At 37.8% G+C, this 21,368-nt stretch overlaps 2 protein-coding genes across 8 annotated transcripts in view; one reads left to right on the forward strand and one right to left on the reverse strand.

Annotated features, from left to right (window-relative positions):
- Nucleotides 1-20,398, reverse strand: part of smarcc1b (SWI/SNF related BAF chromatin remodeling complex subunit C1b) — a 37,630-nt gene extending 17,232 nt beyond the window's left edge. Inside the window, 16 exon segments of one of the 2 annotated variants that reach the window (NM_001089367.1) lie at nt 1,660-1,773; nt 1,850-1,921; nt 2,321-2,433; nt 6,013-6,047; nt 6,130-6,189; nt 8,911-9,035; nt 9,224-9,303; nt 13,610-13,732; nt 13,853-13,928; nt 14,044-14,113; nt 14,231-14,297; nt 16,055-16,147; nt 16,241-16,322; nt 19,193-19,278; nt 19,431-19,550; nt 20,203-20,398. In NM_001089367.1, the coding sequence (NP_001082836.1) occupies nt 1,660-1,773; nt 1,850-1,921; nt 2,321-2,433; nt 6,013-6,047; nt 6,130-6,189; nt 8,911-9,035; nt 9,224-9,303; nt 13,610-13,732; nt 13,853-13,928; nt 14,044-14,113; nt 14,231-14,297; nt 16,055-16,147; nt 16,241-16,322; nt 19,193-19,278; nt 19,431-19,550; nt 20,203-20,379 (1,493 nt within the window). In that variant the 5' untranslated portion in view covers nt 20,380-20,398. 2 annotated transcript variants of the gene reach the window in all.
- A 548-nt stretch (nt 20,399-20,946) lies between these two features.
- Nucleotides 20,947-21,368, forward strand: part of LOC100333241 (KAT8 regulatory NSL complex subunit 1) — a 17,328-nt gene continuing 16,906 nt past the window's right edge. For all 6 annotated transcript variants that reach the window (XR_015945347.1, XR_015945344.1, XR_015945345.1 and 3 more), the window contains exon 1: nt 20,947-21,368. This exon is cut by the window's right edge and continues 1,295 nt beyond it. Coding sequence is in view for 2 of the 6 variants with exons in the window: in XM_087295597.2 (XP_087151723.2) it covers nt 21,129-21,368 (240 nt within the window). In the remaining 4 variants the exon portion in view is untranslated.

Consider the following 21,368-nt stretch of genomic DNA (forward strand, 5'->3'; position numbering starts at 1 on the left):
TTTTTTTTTCTGTCAAATAAATATAGCAGGCTACCTCAAATTGATTAATCCATGGCAAATAGGCATTTAAATTAATGCTCTGCTGTAATTCCTATATCATAAACCTCTTTAAACATTTTAATGGAAGCCATTATTTTAAAGATTATGTCTTGAGTGTCTGGTTTTACCTTAGAGCTTGTGTGCTTTTATTTCCTCTCTCACTTGCAATTCATGTACGTGTGCTGCGTGTGACGAAAAACAATGAGAAAGCTCATATGTTGACTTTTTGTAAAGTATAAATAAATCTAAACTTGTGTTAATTAAAAGAAATATTAATTTACATATAATAAATAATACTGCTAATAATAACAACATTAGGCAACACTGTGGCACAGTGGGTAGCACGATCAACTCGCAGCATAAAGGTCGTGTTCGTGTGGGTTTACTTCTGGGGCTCCGGTTTCCCCCACAAGTCCAAAGACATGCGTTATATCCATAGTGTATGTGTGCGAATGAGTGTGTATGGATGTTTCCCAGTACTGGGTTGCAGCATGGAAGGGCATTCGCTGTGTAAAACAAATGCTGGATGAGTTGGCTGTTCATTCCGCTGTGGCGACCCCGAATAAAAGAAAGCAACTAAGTTGAAAGAAAATTGCAAATTGTCATGAATAAACTGAAAAAAGTCCCCTGAGATGAAGAAGTCATAGAGGTAGTGTTTTTTATTTATGTAGAAAATAATAATATTTTTTATAAAATTCCAATCCTTTAAGTTTTTCATATGTAAAGAAATTTGCATATTGCTGTACATCCTGTGTGCATTAAGCAATGTGTAAGCATTTGGACCCGCATAGGCACTCAACTAACATGCTCTGTGCTGGACTTTAGACCTGCTTTTAGATGGTCAATGACGCAGTCTATTTCAGTTCCTCAAAATAGCAACGAACCAACAATGCGCCTTAAAACACCTCCTTTGTAGACCGGCACACACCTGAGTCCACAATGTGGCGCAAATGGATTTGCTATTTAAACAATGTGGCACAAAACGGGAAAATTAGGGTTGCGCTGATCTGAAAATAGCAACAAATCGTGGCAAATCCGTCTTGCGCATTGTTGCGCAAGGCTATGATAAGACCCAAAGACCTTTTAATAAGTTCCTAAAGAATCATCTCAACTTGGGAAAAATGGGCATCCGATGTCATATTTAAACAAAGATCTAGATTACATAATGAATCTTTTAAATGAATAACTTAATGACAAATGCATATTTAAGTTACTTGACACATTTTACTGATGTAATAATTTAAGTTGCAGTTGATGTCAGAATAACCAAACTATAATCTTTTATCCCAGAACATTTGTGATTTAGACGTTTTGTAGCACAGAAATGTACTGTGAAAAGACTTAAGCCCAATTCACACTGAACTGACAGACAGTGACAAATGCACTTCAAGTCATTCCACAACCAGACAAGCACAGATTTAGCATTTAATCAGCAAAAACAGGCTTCAACAGATGGCCACAGACATATTAGCACAATGATATGACAGTGTGTAGCTGTCTGTTAGTGCAGTGTGAATAGGCTATTAAGACTGAAGCTGTTTTTGAAACATAAGTGAATGTTCCATTAGATTATTACTATCAAAGATGTAAAACATGTTTATATTGAGTTCATACACACACCTTATGAGAGCACACACATCTCCAGTTAGGTTTCGTCTGGAGGAGGTTGAGGTCAGATACTCCTGAGGGTTTAGCCGGTATGTGTCAATCATGAAGTTGCGATATGCAAGATATCTACAAACACAAATATGTTTATTTAGAGTTCAGATTAATCTAACATAATATATGCATGTACACAACACTGACTTACATTTCTGGAGTTTTGGACTTATTTTTCCCATTGAAAAACTCAGGAAGGGCTCTTCTCTCAATCTGATGAATACTAAAAAAAAAGAGAAACACACACACGCACAAACAGATGCACACACCACAGTATTACTCTTTGTAAAAATGTTTAACAATGGTAATTGCATCTCCCTGATAACTGTTGGTATAACTACAACAGCACGTATAATACTGAGGTTTTGGAAAAACATTCAATGCCCTACACTTAATGGATGCAATTTATGCTCAAGAATCTGTTATATAAAATGCATGTTAGCCAAAATGATTATAAGGAAGTTGAAATATGGAGAAATTACATTTCTTCACTTACACTATGAATGGTACTGTTTGTTATAATAAAAGGAAACCGAATAAAAACTTCGGAAAAGGAATGGCAATTGCATGAGCATTAGCTTCAGCTTTAGAGTTGGAGTAATCTGGACAGTTAAACTCTCACCAGTTGTAGTCGAACCAGGAGGCATAGGTGGGCACAATGATGTGATGCGTTTGCTCTGTGGCACTTTCCTCCCCCTCCATCCCACGACCAAACTCCCTCTGCTCCTCCTCATCCTACACACAATATTGCAGATTAATATTGCAGATTTAAGAACTCACAGAGTAGACAATGAGAACTACAACAAAGTTCTCAATGTTGATTCTGTGTTAGACTGGACAGAAAGCAACTGTCTAACTTGACTAAATGACTAACTTAAAATTTATTAAAATTATTACTTAAAATTACTTGTCTTAAATAACCCACACAAAAGACAAATTGGTTGTCCCCAACTACAGTTAGGTCGATAAATATTAGGACATTGATGCAATTCTAAAATGTTTTGGTTCTATACACAAATACAATGGATTTAAAATGAAACAAACAAGATGTGATTCAACTGCAGACTGTCCTCTTTAATTTGAAGGTATTTGCATCCAAATCAGGAGAACGGTGTAGGAATTACAACAGTTTGCATATGTGCCTCCCACTTGTTAAGGGACCAAATGAAATTGGATAAAATAATGATCATAAATCAAACTTTCAATTTTTAATACTTGTTTGCAAATCCTTTGCAGTTAATTACAGCCTGAAGTCTAGAACACATAGAGCTCAAAAGACGCTGTTTCATTCTGGTGGTGCTCTGCCAGGCCTCTGCAGCAGCTGTCTTCAGTTCCTGCTTGTCTCTAGGGGCATTTTTCCTTCAGTTTTATCTTCAGCAAGTGAAATACAATCTCAATTGGATACAGATCAGGTGATTGACTTGGCATTGCATGACATTCCACTTCATTCGCTTCAAAAACTCTATGGTTGCTTTTGCAGTATGCTTTGGGTCATTCTCCATCTGCACTGTAAAGAACCGTCCAATGAGTTTTGAGGTTGATATGAGCAAAAAACTATTGCCTGAAACACTTGAGTCTTGAGAATTCACATCATCAATAAATACAGGAGAACCAGTTCCATTGACAGCCATACATGCCCACACCATGACACTACCACCACCAGGGCTTGAAATTAACCTTTTTGCTTGGTAGCACCGGTGCTCCTAACTTTAAAAATTTAGGCGCATCAGCCAAAATTTAGTCGCACTTATAAGCACCGTTACTACAAGTTTTATACAAACATATTTATTTTATTTGAAATCAACACTAATCAAACTAACAAGCAAAAAAATATATATGCAAGCGTGAGGAAAATATGTCTCAACGAAATTCTGTTATCACAAGAAAATTTTTATAACATAACTGAGTGACCAAAAGGTACACGGAGCGCTCACCGGCCCTGCACGCACTGCTTGACATGAGTGAATCTGTTAACAGTATAACTGTGCTGTTCTCACAGGTCGTGTCTAATATTGCACTGATGTTTTTGACATATACTGTACCTTATTATATGCATACATGTGTTAATAGCAATACTTTTTTTATGAGTAGCGATATTAGTTTAGTCAGTGTAAGCCCGTTTGCGATGGTGTACGTGGTGTTAAATTTTACATATATCTGCCACTTGCATGGTGGACAGCATCTGGCGATTAAATGAAGGATTAAACAGAAGTTCTCGTGCTAGATGTGGCACACAGTTACCTGAAAATTCTATCCGACAGACTTTTCATAGCGGACTTGAAGCCAATGGAAGTCTTTTATCCACTCTTCGAAAAGTGTAGATGGTGGATTAACATTTAGCACATGATCACTAGTAAGATGTGTCATTATTTGTAACTCATCTTCAGCGCTTTACAGTTTTTCGCGGTAGTAGCTCTCTTTGTCATCCCAAGCCAGAAGGCATTAGCTATGTTTCCATCCAAAAATGCAAATGAACTTTATGCGCAAAACTGGATTATCGCATAAAAGTTGTGCGAATGAAGCAGCGTTTCCATCCAACGAGTCAAAGCGACCAAAATAGTCACTTCCTGATTAACTGGCTCCAAATATCAATAGTAAAAACTGCCTTTGCTGCCGTAGGAGAAGCTGCATCAATCTTTTCTAAATGAATGCGCCTCAGAAGACAATCCTGACATGCAGCGAGCGCGCAGTGGCATATGAAGGTGTCAGACGTGGAGCACAGGCACTTTTGATTCTGGAGGTCATTAATAATATAATAGCATTAATACTAAAATGGTAAGGTGTTTTATAATGACCAAAACAACATTTCAGATGTTTTATAATGTGCACAGCCTGACGTTTTGTCCATTCATACACAATTTAAGCATCCCATGATCTCCTTTAACAAAATCACATGACCTTTTTTAATGCGCATACTGGAGTTTGTGTGGTAAAAGTGTTTCCATCACAGTTTAAGCGCATCTTTTCTTATCAAATAAAAGTTTATCCTGCCCAGTTAGGCGCATAAGTTTTTATGCGCATTTTCAAAATTTATGCGCATCATGGCGTTTCCATCAACTGGTTTTCTTATGCGCATAAAATAGGTGGATGGAAACATAGCTATTGACTGAGTGATTGAGAGCTGATATTTCAGTGCTAGAGCAGTAGTGGGCCAATAAGAAGAGTGCGAAGGCGGGGCAAGTATTACAGACTTGGCTTTGTTTACTGCAGCAAGTTGACATGACAACTGTTTTAAACCATTCCTGAGCGCTGCATTTCATGTTTCAAGTGCAAAGATGCATTCTGCGTGAATGTCTCCCAAATCCGCACATGTGGTAAACATTTTGCAGTAAAAACTGGTCGCACACAACAATTTTTTTGCACCAAAATGGTCGCAATTTCGAGCCCTGACCACCATGCTTCACTGCTTAGGATCTTGAGCAGATCCTTTAGTTCTCCATACTCTTCTCTTCCCATCACTCTTGTACAAGTTTATCTTGATCTCATCTTACCACAGGATGTTGTTCCAGCACTGTGAATGCTTTTAAAGAACTCTAATTTGTTTTAAGGCTCACCAATGATTTACATCTTGTTGTAAACCCTCTGTATTTACTCTCGTAAAGTCTTCTCTTGAATGTTGACTTAGACACACATGCACCTATCTCTTGGAGAGTGTTCTTGATCTGGCCAACTATTGTAAAGGGTGTTTTCTTCACCAGGGAAAAATCTTCAGTCATCCACCACAGTTGTTTTCTGTGATATTCATGGTCTTTTGATGTTGCTGAGCTCACTGGAGTGTTCTTTCTTTTTAAGAATGTTTCAAACAGTTGTTTTGGCCATGTCTAATGAATTTGCAATCTCTCTGATGGATTTGTTTTGTTTTTTCAGTCTAATGATGGCTTGCTTAACTGATAGTGACAGCTCTTTGGAGTTGATGTCCAACATATTTTGTTGGACATCATATTGGAGTTGACAGTAACATATTTTAAATGCAAATAGCACACTTAAAATAAACTCTTGAACTTTTATCTGCTCATTGTAATTAAGACAATGAGGGAATAACGCACACCTGGCCATGGAACAGCTTAAAAGCCAATTGTCCAAGTGCTTTTGGTCCCTTAACAAGTGGGAAGCACATTTGTAAACTGCTGTTATTCCTATACCGTTACCCTGACTTGGATGTATTCTTTGGCACACTATTTGTTCAGTGCAGCCATAGAGTGTTGTCCTTTTATTACTTTTCATAGACCTTCTTGGAGGCTTTTGTAATTGGACCGGCACAGACGTTTCTTTAAATAAATGCACAAACTACTTTATATTGTTAGGTTAACTTACTCTGACACCAGCGAGCAGGTCCTCTTCCTGGTCATCTGAGAGAAACAGACACATTAAATGAATATACTGATATACAAACAGACAAACAGTGAAATACACAATCTTGTACAATCTTACCTAAATCAGCCATAATGCCACCTTTGACTGGAGTGTTTTCACTGTCTTTTTTCAGGTTCACTGTAAACAATGAGAAATAAATGTGCTGTTAGGGCCGGGACACACCATGCCAAAGACAAACAACTAGCAGCAATAAAACCAAACTGTGTTGTTGCCTCATGTTGGTTTCTTCTGGAGTAAAAAGCTGCCTGTGAACATACCAAACGGACAAAAGGCAACTAAAACAAGCTATGTTTCACGTGTGTGCAAGAGGTACACTCCGAGTCTAAGGGTGTACTCACACTAGGCACAGTTGCCTTGAACCAAGCCCTGATGCGATTTTTTCCCCCTCTTCGTGCACTCACACTGTATTTTTAAAGGGTCATGATATGTGTATACACCATCCTGTCACAAAATGCGGTGAAAATTCAGCATGATGGTAATTGTTTGATGAAGGGAGCAGCATCTACAGCAGAACTTCAAGCCCATCATGTTGTAGTGATATTAATATACTGTATACTTAGTAATTAAATCATTTTGACTAAGGTATGTCTTTAAAAACTGAAAGAGTACTGCTAACAATACGAACTATATTTGTCATCTGAATAAACATAAACAAAAAAAAAAACTGATCACACACTAAAGCCTGATTTATACTTCTGCGTCAAGTGACCGGCGTAACCCACGGCGCATGCAACGCGCGTGGCTGTGCATTTATACTTCTGCGCGCTGTCTCTGTTGGTCTGCATTAACACTTCCGAAACGCTAGTTGGCAGTGAGGTGTAAATGTTCCTCTGTGTCGAGTTTCTTCTCTGCAATTTTGCTTTTTCTGAATACTTCCGAGATGTACAAGTGGCTCAAACTAGCTCATTTTAAGGCAGCAACCGGCGGACGTGCAGCAACTTTAACTATGAGGTAAACACAAAACAAAACTTTCCATACGGAGCTCCATTTACGGGACTCCACACTTGTAAACAATCGCTACATTGGGTTCGCGCCATTCGTGCGGCTCTCGGTCCCGCCCCGACTCGTCAGCGCTACCAAGTTGACCAATCACAGAGCTTGCGCTACGTGATGTTGCGAAGTGTAGTTACATTTTTTGAGAGGTGCACGTCAGTGACGGCGACAGCCACGGCGAAGGGCTATGCGTCAGCAGCATAGCATACGCCGGTGTTTGACGCAGAAGTATAAATCAGTCTTTACCAAATCTGTAGACATAGGACAATCAACACCAACTGGAACAGTGTCTTTTTTCAAAGAAGACAAGTGGCAAATCTGGATTTTACCATTACCAAATGCGAAAAGCTCTCAGGTAAAAAAATGTTCCATACAGACATATTTTTGCTGTGTGTAACCAGACCATTGTCATCCACACTTCAGTCCAGCTGTGCTCTCATAGAGGGAAAATGGAAACAAAAACCTTCATTGCAGCACATTTGAAAACGAAACGCTCACGACCCATGTCTCTAAACAATCCTTCTTTTTCCACTTGTTTACAGTGACGTAGCTTCAAAATTTCTTTTCAAACTGAAAGAAAAACAACTACACAAAATTACACAAAAACAACTTATTTTTTACTTTTTTGTGGAATATATGTGTCCTAATAGTGTTTTTAGCAGAGTGGGACACATAAATGACTGTCAACATCTCAAAAAATGTGTTTTGTGACTCTTTAAAGGGCACATAGTTTACCCCTTTTTATGATTTAATATTAATATTATGGTTCTTCTCAGTGTGCCAGTTTAGGTTCAGTTCAAAACACAGTTCAGATTCTTTTATTATATTGTGTTAAAAAGTGTTATTTTGGGGGCGTGTACACAGCTCGCTGTTTTAGGGGTGTGTTGCTTCACATGAAAATTTGTTTCAAATTCCCGCCCAACGCAACAAGGGGATGGAGCCAAGAGTTCCCCTGCTCTGTGTTTAACAAGAGACAGGCAGACAGAGACCATCATGGGGTGAATGTTAATCATGTGTTGAGCCTAATGAGCCTTTTACCTACAAATAGAGCAAGGGTGTTCCTTTAGTGACATCGCTTTTACTTACACACTGAAAATGGCGGACATGAAACAACAAACTAAGAATATGGTGATGCGCGCCTGTCAATCAATATTGGTGGGCGGGGGGGCCACACTCCTTCGTCAAGTTGCAGTCGCTCTGAAAACCACTCCAATTGGTCCACCATTTTTATGTTGTTAAATTGAAAAAAAAAAAAAAAAAAACTGGGTGTGTTTATATCACCCCAATACGAAGGTCTATACACTTAACCTACACACGTCTGTCCAAACAGCTTTAAAAGTAGATTTTAAAGTTATAGGTGCCCTTTAAATTCCTAGCCCAGGCACATACATCATCAATGATGCGACTGTTCAGTTAGGAAGGGAAGCGCTCTTGCTCAGTACAATGAAGATTCCTTTAGTTTTATATTGTTTTGTATTATTTTGAGTCATTTGACATGCCATTCAAAGCACTCACCATTGTCAAACAAAATGACAATGGGGTAAACACGATCAGGCACTGTTCAAATAGCATAGTGTGAGTACAACCAAGTTGCTGAATAACCGATTAGAGCGCTCACTTCAGCTGACGGCTTGATGCCGAATGTTTATGCTGAATCAGGCCAACAAGCACCAGTGCTAACCCGACGAGAGCTACCATGTGGAACACACCAAACCAACTAGCTGGGCTAAAGCTGCCCGACGAACACCAGTCGGCTTGTTGTGTTCCAGATTTTTCACTCTTTGCATCACTACAAGTATTTAATGTGTATAAAAAAAATAAATAAATAAATAAATAAAAAAATACCATTTTTAGGCAGGATGACCTCCTCCATGTTGGGGACAGGTGTGGGATCCTCCATCTCCTTAGTAAGATCCTCCTCTGGATCTGCCTCTTCTGGCTGGCCACGTTTTTTATAGACCCCTGAGCTACTGGGTTGCATCAAAATCAACATGTCATGCTATCAAGAATTAGATGCAATCTTAAATAAATCTGCACTGGATTTATTCACACTTTCAGAGGGGGAAAAGGTAACAATACCTTGTGATTTATTATAATATATTTGACACATAATATATTAGAATGTAGCACTGACTACAAAATAAGAAATTTAATTAACCTTTTCTTTCCTCCCTTTTTTTTGGACTCAGAAGGTGGTGGAGATGGGGAGCGCCGCCGTTTCTTAAAAGGTTTCTGCTCCTTGTTGAAGAAAAAACAAAGAGATGAGTCTAAAACACCCAACCAAAGTCAACTGCAAATGAAGCAAATTCAACAAAACAAATGAGTTTTAACCCTTTCACGTTCACGATCACACAGGTGTGATCAGCCTTGACTGGTCCCTGAAGTACAATGACACCAATGTGATTATTGTTCAGAAGGCACATGGTCAACTGTTAAACTCAAATGAGATTTTCCGCTAGAGGTGTGAACCTACACTGGTCTCACGGTTCGGTTACGATTATCATGCCATCGATTGGGTTCAATTCGATATCTTGGTGCATTGACAATGCCTTCCATACACAGTGTTGTATTTTTGGGGGAGGCTATAACAAGCTGTCCACACACACACACACACACACACACACACCACACACAAACATAGGCAGCACCAAACAAACAAACATACACGCACACGTGCTTGCTCACTCGCTTGGTCGGGAGCGATATTGTGAGACCGCCCACTCCTCCAAAGAGAGGGGAGGAAAAAGTCATGCCAGCAGCCGAGAGGAACAGTCACGCCAGCAGGTGAAATGGGCCACAGAGAGAGAGAGAGAGAGAGAGAGAGAGAGAGAGAGAGTGAGAGTGAGAGTGAGAGAGAAAGTGAGAGAGAGAGAGAGAGAGAGAGAGTGAGAGAGAGAGAGAGAGAGTGAGAGAGAGAGAGAGAGAGAGAGAGTGAGAGAGAGTGAGAGAGAGAGAGAGAGAGTGAGAGAGAGTGAGAGAGAGAGAGAGAGAGAGAGAGAGAGAGAGAAAAATGAAGTAATTTCATTCCCTCAATTGCAGAGAAATAGGGACTTCTGCTGTAAGTGTCAGGGAAAAACTGTCCAGAAAACAAATCCTCGCAGTGAAATTGTGCATAGTGCGCATATGAGATAAATGACGTCAGTACATAATAACTGGTTATGATTATTACTGAACCGATACCGAATCGTCCGCGTCTGCATCGCGGTGCACTAAAGAAACAATTAATTATGCGCAATACCGCATGTCAGCCATAGAAAAAGGCACACTGTGCTTATCAGTGTTTTCAAACAAATATAATTTATTTTAGATTTCAGACATTCAAATATAACATTTATCGCTTGTAAAAATTTACGATGAGGTCTATGGAGATGACAATAATAATTATTTTGAAATATAATTGCAAGATATGCATGATTTACATGAGATAAACATGGTTTAAGTGACTATAACATTTAGGCCAAATCCCAATTCTATTTTTGTACCCCTACCCATTCCCCATGACACTTGAAACAGAGTGTGAAGGGAAAGGGCTCTGAAATTTACCCCTAAAAAAATGGGACAGCACTACAGCTCCTGCGCACATCATCATATGTCATTGTGATCTCTTGCTTTATATGAGATCAGACGATCGTGACTGCTGTAGTTATTCCAGTTGCATTATTTTTTGAATATTTATCTTCAGGAAATAACTTAAGGCATATTTTACGTTATTGTAGCGTTATAATGTGACAATAAGATCGTAAGTATACTGTGCATTTACACAGTGGCCATATTCATTTATGTAAACACACAAAAAATAACATTAACGTTATAGCAGACACTATAAAAACTACTTTCCAGCCACTAGACATTACTGACAGGGTATTTAAGTGTCATTGAGTGTCAATGTTGTGGGACTGCTATACAAAAGTTAATATTAGGGATTATAAATCGCGAAATTTAGCGGTTTTTATTATGACGGTAAAACACGAACGTGGTTATGAATTTATATGAACATAAAGCTTATTTGTTTTAAAAATTCATAATAATGACCAAAAAATCTAATTTGTGAGTCTCTTTACTTCCGGGTGCAGCTATGCTGCCGTTTGTTACTGGTGTTTTCAGGGAAATTTTCTTACCCCTTGGTCTCTAGAGTGGTCCTGAAAAATCTCAGTTTAATGAGATATCTACCCCTTGCCCTTAGCCCTACACCTTCAAGCTAAAGAGAATTGGGAAGGGGTAAGGGGAAGGGCAAAGGGGTAGAATTGGGATTGGGCTTTATTTTAATACCAGTTAAACAGCATTCTATTTCAGGAGAAAATTATGACTTAACATGTTGTAAATCCAGCAGCTCTGACCCCTCCTCCAGCATAGACTAATCCCATCATTTATCATAGATTAACTAATAGGGTTGCATGATACTGGAATTCAGTACCAATCAATACTGTCATTTTAAAAAACATTTCCTGCTAACATTTCAGCACTATTGAGCACATTCTTAAATACTGTTGATTTGTCATTGGGTTCACGTGCCCAACAGAAATGACTGTTGGCCCTGAAGTAGGGCTGGGCGATTTAGCAAAAAAAGAAATCTAGGTTTTTTATAAAGTTTGACCGATTCACGATTTCGATTTTTTTTTATTGTGTTACTACTCTTCTCAAAACATTACAACAACATGACTGAAGTAACATTCTCTTTAAAAGTAACTTGAAAACCCATCTGGTTAAGGAACATTGCATTTTTAATGGCCATGTCATATAAAAAATGGTCAAGGTGTAAATAAATATAAAACAAATTCACGAGTTAAATAGCGTTGCTGAAGATTTGAATAGGAAATATTTGTGTAAATATTGTACTTGCAGGAATACAGAGGTATTTTTTGCAAGTTTTGCTGAGTCTAGGAAAGATTGGCTGTCAGCTCGGCTTTGACTTTGTCTTCTGATTAATGACAGGTTGTAATGCTGCTGCCTTTTTCTTAAAAAGATACAGTGGAAAAAAAAGGACTGAACATGGAAACTGTAAAGCCTAATTTAACCCAATGTGTAAAGTTGTGGACGTATAGCAGGAGCAAATACAAGCACCAGATGTGCGTCTAATATAAAATAATATATTTAATCTATTTTTCTTTTTCCCCCTTTTAAATACCGATCATTTGATGCGCTTTGCTCCACTCTCTGTATTATGCTGCCTGAACTGTCTGGTTTTCAACTAGGTCCGCTAAATGACGTCATGGGGGCGGGTACTTTCATTTTCACTGCTACAGTACCTCACCTCTGCTCGTGTTCAAACCAAAAGATCGGCGTGGTTTTTCCACATGGCAGGCTTTTACATCCTTCATACATGTTAAGATAGAGTTTATCGACTTGATGAGGGAATGTCTTGACAATCCACACAGACGTGCAACAAGTAAAATCCTACATGACTTCACGCTTTAACAGGCAGTCAAGCAGGTCGCACACCAGAAGCGCCGCGACACGGCGCCGGACATGACAGTTTAAACTATCACACACCAAACGCGCACATTCGCATGATATTTAACATGAAACTAATCAGATGGCGCTCTGTGGGCCGGCTGAAATATGAACTGCTTCGTGAATTGTGGCTGGGCGGTGCCGGTGTGAGTATATAAACCTGTTTAGAATTCTAAAATCCATGACGCTGCATGCTGCTGCGCGTCGCCGAGAGGCGCTTCTGGTGTGCTTCCTGCTTCATACAGAGAGTGAACCAAAGCGCATTGGTGCCATTATAATGTATTATATATATTTTCTTTTAAAAATCACGATTTCTTGATTTGTTTCAAAATTAATCGTAAATTCGAATTAATCGAAAAAAAAACAGAAAAATCGCCCAGCCCTACCCTGAAGGTCATCAGTTCACCAAACTCAATGCTGTTTACTGAGTGTAACCACAGATATATAGACACTGGAATATTTCAAAGTCTTGTCGATCAGCTGGTTTGTCTATAAGCTGACATATGAGTGATCCGTTGATGAATCGTGGCTTTAAAATGCTGCAGTGTGTCTGTATCTGTTATTGCACTCCATAAACAGTGGTGAGTTCAGTGAATTTATGACCTTCACAGCCAATCACAGTCATTTCTGTTGAGCACATGAAGCCAATGGAAAATCAACAGTTTAAGAACGTGCTCAATAGCGCTCAAATGTTAGCAGAAAATGGGCTTTTTTAAAATTTCAGTATCGATTGGTACTGACTTTCAGTATCGTGACTACCCCGTCAACTAATTCGACCATTATTAATATTTTTAACTCATTTTTGAAAGTCAGAATACCAAATATCTCACAATATAATTACATTTGTACAGGGACATTTGTCAATATTGGCAAAGAAGTTAAAAAATAAACAAAATCGGGTATATATGCATGTCATTGGAGTAGTGGTGTGTCACATGATAAACTTTATGCATCACCACGAAAGCATTAAAACGATTTGTTCTAAATAATGGTTACATTAAAAAAAACTCCCATTGGAATGAGCAGGAGTATTTAATAGGTAAATGTGAAAGGGTTAAACATGGTATGTAATCAAATTATTAGATAAACATACTTCAGTATTTTGGTAGATCCGTCGCCGAAAACGCAAACTATTCCCGTTCTCGTCAATCTCATAGTCTTCTTCATTCATCCACTCGTTATATGTATCCGTGTCGAGAACCCATCTGGAACTAACCTGAGGGGAAAAAAATTTAACGTTTTAATGTCATCAGGAAAAGCTAATCTCAATTGTTTAATGATCCGTTTTGGAGGATCATGGGAAATCAAAGTATTGTTTTTAAAAGTATTATATCACCTTCAAGCATCTGTCAGGGTTAGGAGGTTCCTCAACATCTGCATCTACATCACTTGCTGATATAAGCGAATCATAACTAAAAAAATTAAATATGGAAAGCATATACAATCATTAGAACACAAAGCAAAATGCCGCAATTTACAATGCAAACATTTAGTGCGTGAGAAAATGTTTGTGCAATCCTTCACTACCTGTCTGGACACATGCCCCAGTGCACCATCACTTGCTGATCCAATCGCATGACTGGTCTAAACCACTCTTCTGAAAACCACCCAAAAAATAAAGAGAAATCATTTTTACATATACATTACTATGCCGAACTAACTTACAAAATAATTTACATGCTGCCTGCACAAACAGAAGAAACAGAAGACACACCTTCATCTGTTGTGGATGATGGGTAAATCTGGTGAGTTGCTAGTGACTTGTCCTCTGTCACTGTGCCCTGAAAAAGTCATGTGTATTTGTTATAAAATTGAAGTCAGAATTATTAACCCTCCTTAGTTATTAGCTCCCTGTTTATTTTATCCACAATTTCTTTAACGGAGAGAAGATTTTTTTCAGCACATTTCTAAACATAATTATTTTAATTACATATTTCTAATAACTGATTTATTTTATCTTTGCCATGATGACAGTAAATAATATTTTACTAGATATTTTTCAAAACACTTCTATACAGCTTGAATGCTTAACTAGGTTAATTAAGTTATACAAGATCCGTTATCTTGCACATAATAACCATTTTGAACAATTCTTAAAAAATGTATTCTTACTTTGTCCAAGAGAAAAGGTCAATTTCCTTCTTTACACACAAACACACTCACTAGCCACTTTATTAGGTACACCTGTCTAACTGCTTGTTAATGCAAATTTTTAATCAACCAATAACATGGCAGCATCTCAATGCATTTAGGCATGTAGACATGGTCAAGACAATCGGCTGCTAATCAAACCCAGCATCAGAATGGAGAAGAAAGGTGATTTAAGTGGCATGGTTATTGGTGCCAGACAGGCTGGTCTGAGTATTTTAGAAACTGCTGATCTGGTGACATTTTCACACACAGCCATCTCTAAAGTTTAAAGAGAATGGTCCGAAACAGATAAAATATCCAGGAAGCGGCAGTTCTGTTGGTGCAAATGTCTTGTTGATGCCAGAGGTCAGAGGAGAATGGCCAGACTGGTCAAATAACCACTTGTTACAAACAAAGTATGCAAAAGATCATCTCTGAATGCTCAACATGTCGAACCTTAAGACTGAAGGGCTACAGCAGCAGAAGACCACACCTGGCAGGCAACTCCTGTCAGCTAAGAACAGCAAACTGAGGTTACAATTTGCACAGGCTCACCAAACTTGGACAATAAAAGATTGGAAAAAAATTGCCTGGTCTGATAAGTCTTGATTTCTGTTGCAACATTCAGATGGAAGGGTCAGAATTTGGCATCAACAACATAAAAGCATGGATCCATCCTGCCTTGTATCAATGGTTCAGACTGGTGGTGGTGTGTAATGATATGGGGATGTTTTCTTGGCACACTTTGGGCCTTTAAGTACCACTTGGCATTGTTGCTGACTATGTCCATCCCTTTATGACTACAGAATACCATCTTCTGATGGCTACTTCCAGCAGGATAATGGACCATGCCATAAAATGCAAATAATCTCAGACTGGTTTCTTCAACATGACAAGAAGTGCACTCTTCTCAAATGGCCCCCATTTTCACCAGATTCCAAAGGTGCTCTATTAGATTGAGATGTGGTGGAATGGGAGATTTGCATCATGGGTGTGCAGCTGTCAAATCTCCAGCAACTGCATGATGCCCTCATGTCAATATGGACCAAAATCTCTGAGGAATATTTTCAGTACCTTGCTGAATCTATGCCACAATGGATGAAAGCAGTTCTGAAGGGGGTCTAACCGGGTACAAGTAAGGTGTACCAAATAAAGTGGCCAGTAATTGTAATAATACAAAATAAACAATAATAACTTTTAAGTAACTTTTAATAAACAATATAACTTTTAAGGGGATATTTGAACTTATATTAGATTTTTGAAATAATTAAAATCTAATATAAAATGTCACACCTATTGCTAAATATTACGATTCTTTTAACTAGTACATGTAACTTAAATTAAAATATCTCTAAATACCCATCACTACTGTCTAGTCAGTATTTTTTTTATTTTATTTTTTACTTACATTGTGTCGCAGGATGATGTCTTTAAGTTTAGAAGTTTGCTTTTGTTCCAGATCCGGGGAAAGGTACACCACAGGTCTGCTTAATAAGTTATTCTAACACAAACACAGAAGACAAATGTCAGATACTGCACCACACACAGATTTGCTCATGATGTTTGTCTTAGCTAAAGATCCAAACACAAATACCTGCATCAGCGTTTTCTCCACACAGCCCAGCATCTCTGTATTGCGATCCAGTCTGGATGGATTCTGCAGATCGAAGCGCCTCCTTTAAAAAAAAAAACACACACATACACAGAGTATGAGATAAAAGAGACATCATATTTATTGAAAGCTTAAATTTATTATTAGTGAGGGCTAGTGTGTTGACCAAAATATTGCATCTCTGTAAAACTGACATTAATATCTTAATATCAAATGTAAAAACATTCACATATACTATTGCATGCATTAACTTAAAATCAAAGGTGAAAGCAAAGACACCCTTACAAAAGTTTAACATTTCAGATACAGTGCTCGGCACAATTGAGTACATCCTATTTTAAAAATGAATATTTTGATCCATTTCTCGGTGAATATAGGCAATGTATTTTGGTGCATTTACACAAAACAGATTTATTAAATAGATATATTTATTAAAATAATATTTTAGTCAAAAAACTTATTTAGAAATTGAAAGATAATACAATTAAATTTAACAATTAAAAAAACATTTTTTTCCCTATAACATATACATTTGGGTATACAAGTTTTTGGACCGCCATAAGAAGTTATTTTGTTAGATAAGCTCCAGATTTGGCTTCAGTACTGACTAATCTAATGTACATGCACACATATAATATTGTACAGCTTCCTATTAAAATATGAATTTAAAAGATAGATTTGTGAGGGCTGTGCTTATATATGCTGAGCACTGTATATGCTGCATTTTGAAAATTAGTTCAAAGCAAAAACATGGATGACAACTTAACACAATTTACATAAACATATTAAGAACAACACAACTGTTTTCAACACTGCAAAATCTGATAATTAGAATAATTCCTGAAAACTAAAATAACAACTGCAAAAAAATAAAAAATAAAATAAATAAAAAATCTGATGTTTTGCTCAGATTTGCTTTTATTTAATTTTGGGGGTGGTGCCAATTTTAGATCCAAGTGTGAACTGATCAAATGTTTTTAGTGATATAATATTCCTTCAATGAAGCATTATCCACATTTACATTTGTAATAAGACATGTTATACTGCTGGATTAGTGTTTAATGCAAGTTTATGCATCGCACATATTTTAATATTTCATCCACAACACATAACTCAAATACAGCAATCAGAGAGTGATATTCAGAGAGTGATTAGCTTTTAAGACATTTTTTAAGACCGGCAAGATTTTTTTTTTTTTTATCTTCCCAGTGTTTCAACTGGAATTGAGATTTTAACTTGCAGTATGTTTACTAAATATTCATGTAAGAAACAAATGTAAAACTAAAACATTATTCATATCCTGAATAAAAATCTATTAAATCTAGCTAAATTAGCAGGTTGGTGCCTATAGAACTGCAGAAATAATGGTGTTGCCTTGATTACTGCAATAAACAAAGCAGCATGATGTCAAATCTAGCAAGATTTTATTGATTTCATAAACTACACAGCATCCTGATATTTACAGATGTAATTTAGGCACACTTTAGCATACAACTATACAATGTATTATCAAAAATTATATAAAATGTAATACATTGCATAATAGCAATTACGACTTTTTAAGGACCTTAAATTTCTCTACATTGATTTATCAACTTTTAATATTTTTAAGACCCTGCGGACACCCCGCATGAAGACTAGCTTTTAATGTGAACATCTTCTACACTTTAGTTTAAATCATTGTCATTTCAGAGGCATATACTCAGATATTTTTTGCCAACTGAAAAGTGGTTATTTTGCATGTGTATATTCCAGAGCTTAGAATGCTTTGTGCGCGCACATGTGCGTGTGATAAAGAGAGAACTGCTGAGTAAGAGCAGAGCTCATTAACATTCATCACCATTCCAAATATGATCAAACAAAACTTTCCATTGGGGTCATATCTGTAATTTTTAAATAAGGTTATAAAACCTTTTGATTTTTTTTTTTTTACTTCCTAAGTCACATATATGCTATGTAGTCATCAGAGACTAATTTAACATTTTGTAAAGACTGTCAAGACGAAATAATTTGTTGATCATTTTAATTAAATTATATTATGAAGATACTGCTTACCAGTGCAGCCTGTCTCTTTCCTGCCCTCAGTGATGCAAACGTGAAAATAAACGTGTAAAAAAATAAAAACATATTAACTGTCATTTTAACGTAATCAATTTATTTATTTTTGTCGTTTTTTCTTCATCTGAACACATTTAACTATGTCATAACTGCAATATTTACATTTCTCCTTAAAAGCTATAGCATGTGACTGTATGGGCTGCTTTTCGCTGTACTTTGTGACAAAAAAAGAATATTGAATGTTGTTCTGTGTCCATGATGGAACTTGCAGGCATATAGACTTGTCTCTCATGTCTCATTTCTGTCATATGTTACTAAGGTAAGCGGGCTGTATAAACGCGAGCGATACACTTATTTTAATACGTCTTATCATAATACTATGTAGGCACATTTATATTTTACAGGTCTAAAACTTTGAGAACAACCGTAAAGCATAACAAAATGTATTTCCCACGTAAAAAAAACTATCCAAAAGGTACGTAGGTCTATGTATTTTTGCTGATTTTTTTTGTTTATAATATATAGCGTGGATTATAATATAATAAACCGAGAGAGTATATCTTTGTCATGGACCACATTTCTAAAAATAAGCTTGAAAAGTTGTCTGTACCAGGGTGGTACTGACATCACAGGCGAGCCCCCTGAAGGCACTGTAATCCTTTTATAGCCTAGTGTTAGCTTTTTCAATTCTTGCATTTAAGATCCAAAAGTGCTAAAAGTTGTATTTTTGTGTGAGGATTACATGTAAGTGTAATGAACCTATGGGAAAATCCTACAGAGATTCATATCGAGGGAACCAATTTTATGCTAGCAGCCGATTAGCCTACAAGGCGACGTCATAGTTCATGCACTCTATTCTGAAATAATAATACCAACCAGCCCTGTTCGGTCTTAAACTTGTACACTGATCCCAGTATGTGGCAGAGAGCACCTCCTGGCCTCAGGTCCTGAAAACACTTGGCCTATAAAGACAAAGAAACAGAGTTGAAAACAAATCCATGCTAATTACTTATTCTGTAAATCTGTTGTGCTTACTATATTACTATATTGACTCATTGGATAAATGTGCATATCTAAACTTGTCAGAGAAAGATAAGGTAAAATAATGACTCACGGGAAGTTTTGTAAAGTTTGGCTTATTTGCTCGACGACCAAAAGAATCTTCCTGAAACTGCAGAAGTTGGATGACCAGACCAGTTAGAGACTTGCATGAGGGAGCATCAGACTGCACATTCTTGGAGGGGAAAAACAACAACAAAATAATATTTATGGAAACTGGAAATAGAGCTGCAACAGAACAATTTTCACAGAGGGACAAGTGTTGAAGTGCTTTCACTAAAGTTGTGTACACAGAGAAATATATTATACATTCAATGAATTAAGGTATGTGTTCCCTACACAGTAGATAACTTGGTGGAAAGGTATGACATGCCGCTATGAGGGGGGTGTGTCAATGAGGTCATGTAAACAAACACCTCTGACCACAAATTAGATTTTGTAGACACAAAGTTGCTAGTACGCTGCTAACATAATCATCATCGTCATTTAAATGCCTAACGTTAGCGTTTTGGAGAACCACAAATATGTTTTACTGAATCAAATGGTAAAGTTGTGGCGTCTAATTTAACGTTAAACAGAACTTTGTTGCCAACATAAACCCAGGATGGGGATAGTCACTTCTGTCCTGTCAATTGCGTTGAGAAGGTACTCTGTTCATTTCACAACAGTTCATTTCTTTATTATTTTGGTCACACAAACAAAATACAGCCATATAAAATGATATTTTGCAGCCCAATACGTTAACGCTGGACAGAAAGTGGCAGATAAACAAAAGAAAATCTCAGGTAACCACATCATTTATGGGTTGCTCTTGCTAGCTCTCTGACCTTTTTATAATGCTTCCCGATCCAACTGCGAACCGTTTCCATCTGAGACATTATTTCCGGGTTCTCCCAGTATTTACAGCATGGTCCACCGTCCATTTTTCGGCTTATTGAGGTGCTACAACTGACTTGACTTGTCGTAAGTCCCGCTGCAGCCGATCCTTGCGTTTGTGCGGCCATTGTTTCATGCTAATTAGCCTCCGCTACCCAGAAGAACTGAAGACTCCACAGCTCCTCTAGCGGTTAGACCGAAAAAGGCGCCAACGGCACCTCTACTGCATACTTGATACGAGTACAGTAGGCTACACACAGTACATAGTATATGCTGTGTACCAGAACCACAGGCAATTAAATACAATTGATTAATTAGTCAAATAAAACGTTTATTTGAATTTGAAACACATTTTTACATTAAATTCGTGCGCGCGCGAGTATATGCTAACATTCAGACATAACGGATTAAATTATGTTTAATTGCTGTGCTAAAAGCTGCGCATGAACAGCTTCATATCGCATTTTTCAACCTATTCATTCAAAAAACCGTGCATGACGACTGCTGTGTCATCTTTTTAAACACTTAATAATCGCTGAACAGTTTTAAAGGTTAATATTTTTACTTTTAGAAATATATATTTTACAACAACATTCAATAAACCCACGGCGTGCGACAAAACGCCGAGTGTAAACCATAGACTGTAAAAGGTGTGAACTAGTTTTTAAAAAAACCCTAATTCTCTACTGAAGGTTGGGCTAATGAATGGCGCATGCTCAGTGCGAATAGGGAGTGCTGGAGACAGCCAACAGTGCAGCGAAAGGCAAGACGGGTGAAAACGAGAAGCCCGTCTTGCTTTCGAAAAGGGAAAAATATACGCTAACGGAGCTTCGTCGTATGTTTTCGCTTCACACCCGGCCATGCTAACAACACAGCGATGTATTATTACTGCAATCGGAATAAAATGAGCACTAGTGCAGTCGGGCCTGGAGTGGAGAGTTGTGGGGCCGGGTGTCCGCATAGCGCCAGCCGCTGCTGCGGGGGAGGAGGCTGCGGTGAGACCGTCAGTGGTGACGGAAGCTCGGCCGCTGCGGCTACAGCCACCAGCGCTGCCCCAGTGCAGAGCTCAGACCGGGAGAGCAGCGTAGCCGAGGCCCAGGCGTTCCGCGAATGGGAC

This window comes from Danio rerio, chromosome 19, assembly GCF_052040795.2.
Source record: "Danio rerio strain M-AB ecotype USA chromosome 19, GRCz13ab, whole genome shotgun sequence".
Lineage (NCBI taxonomy): Eukaryota > Metazoa > Chordata > Actinopteri > Cypriniformes > Danionidae > Danio > Danio rerio.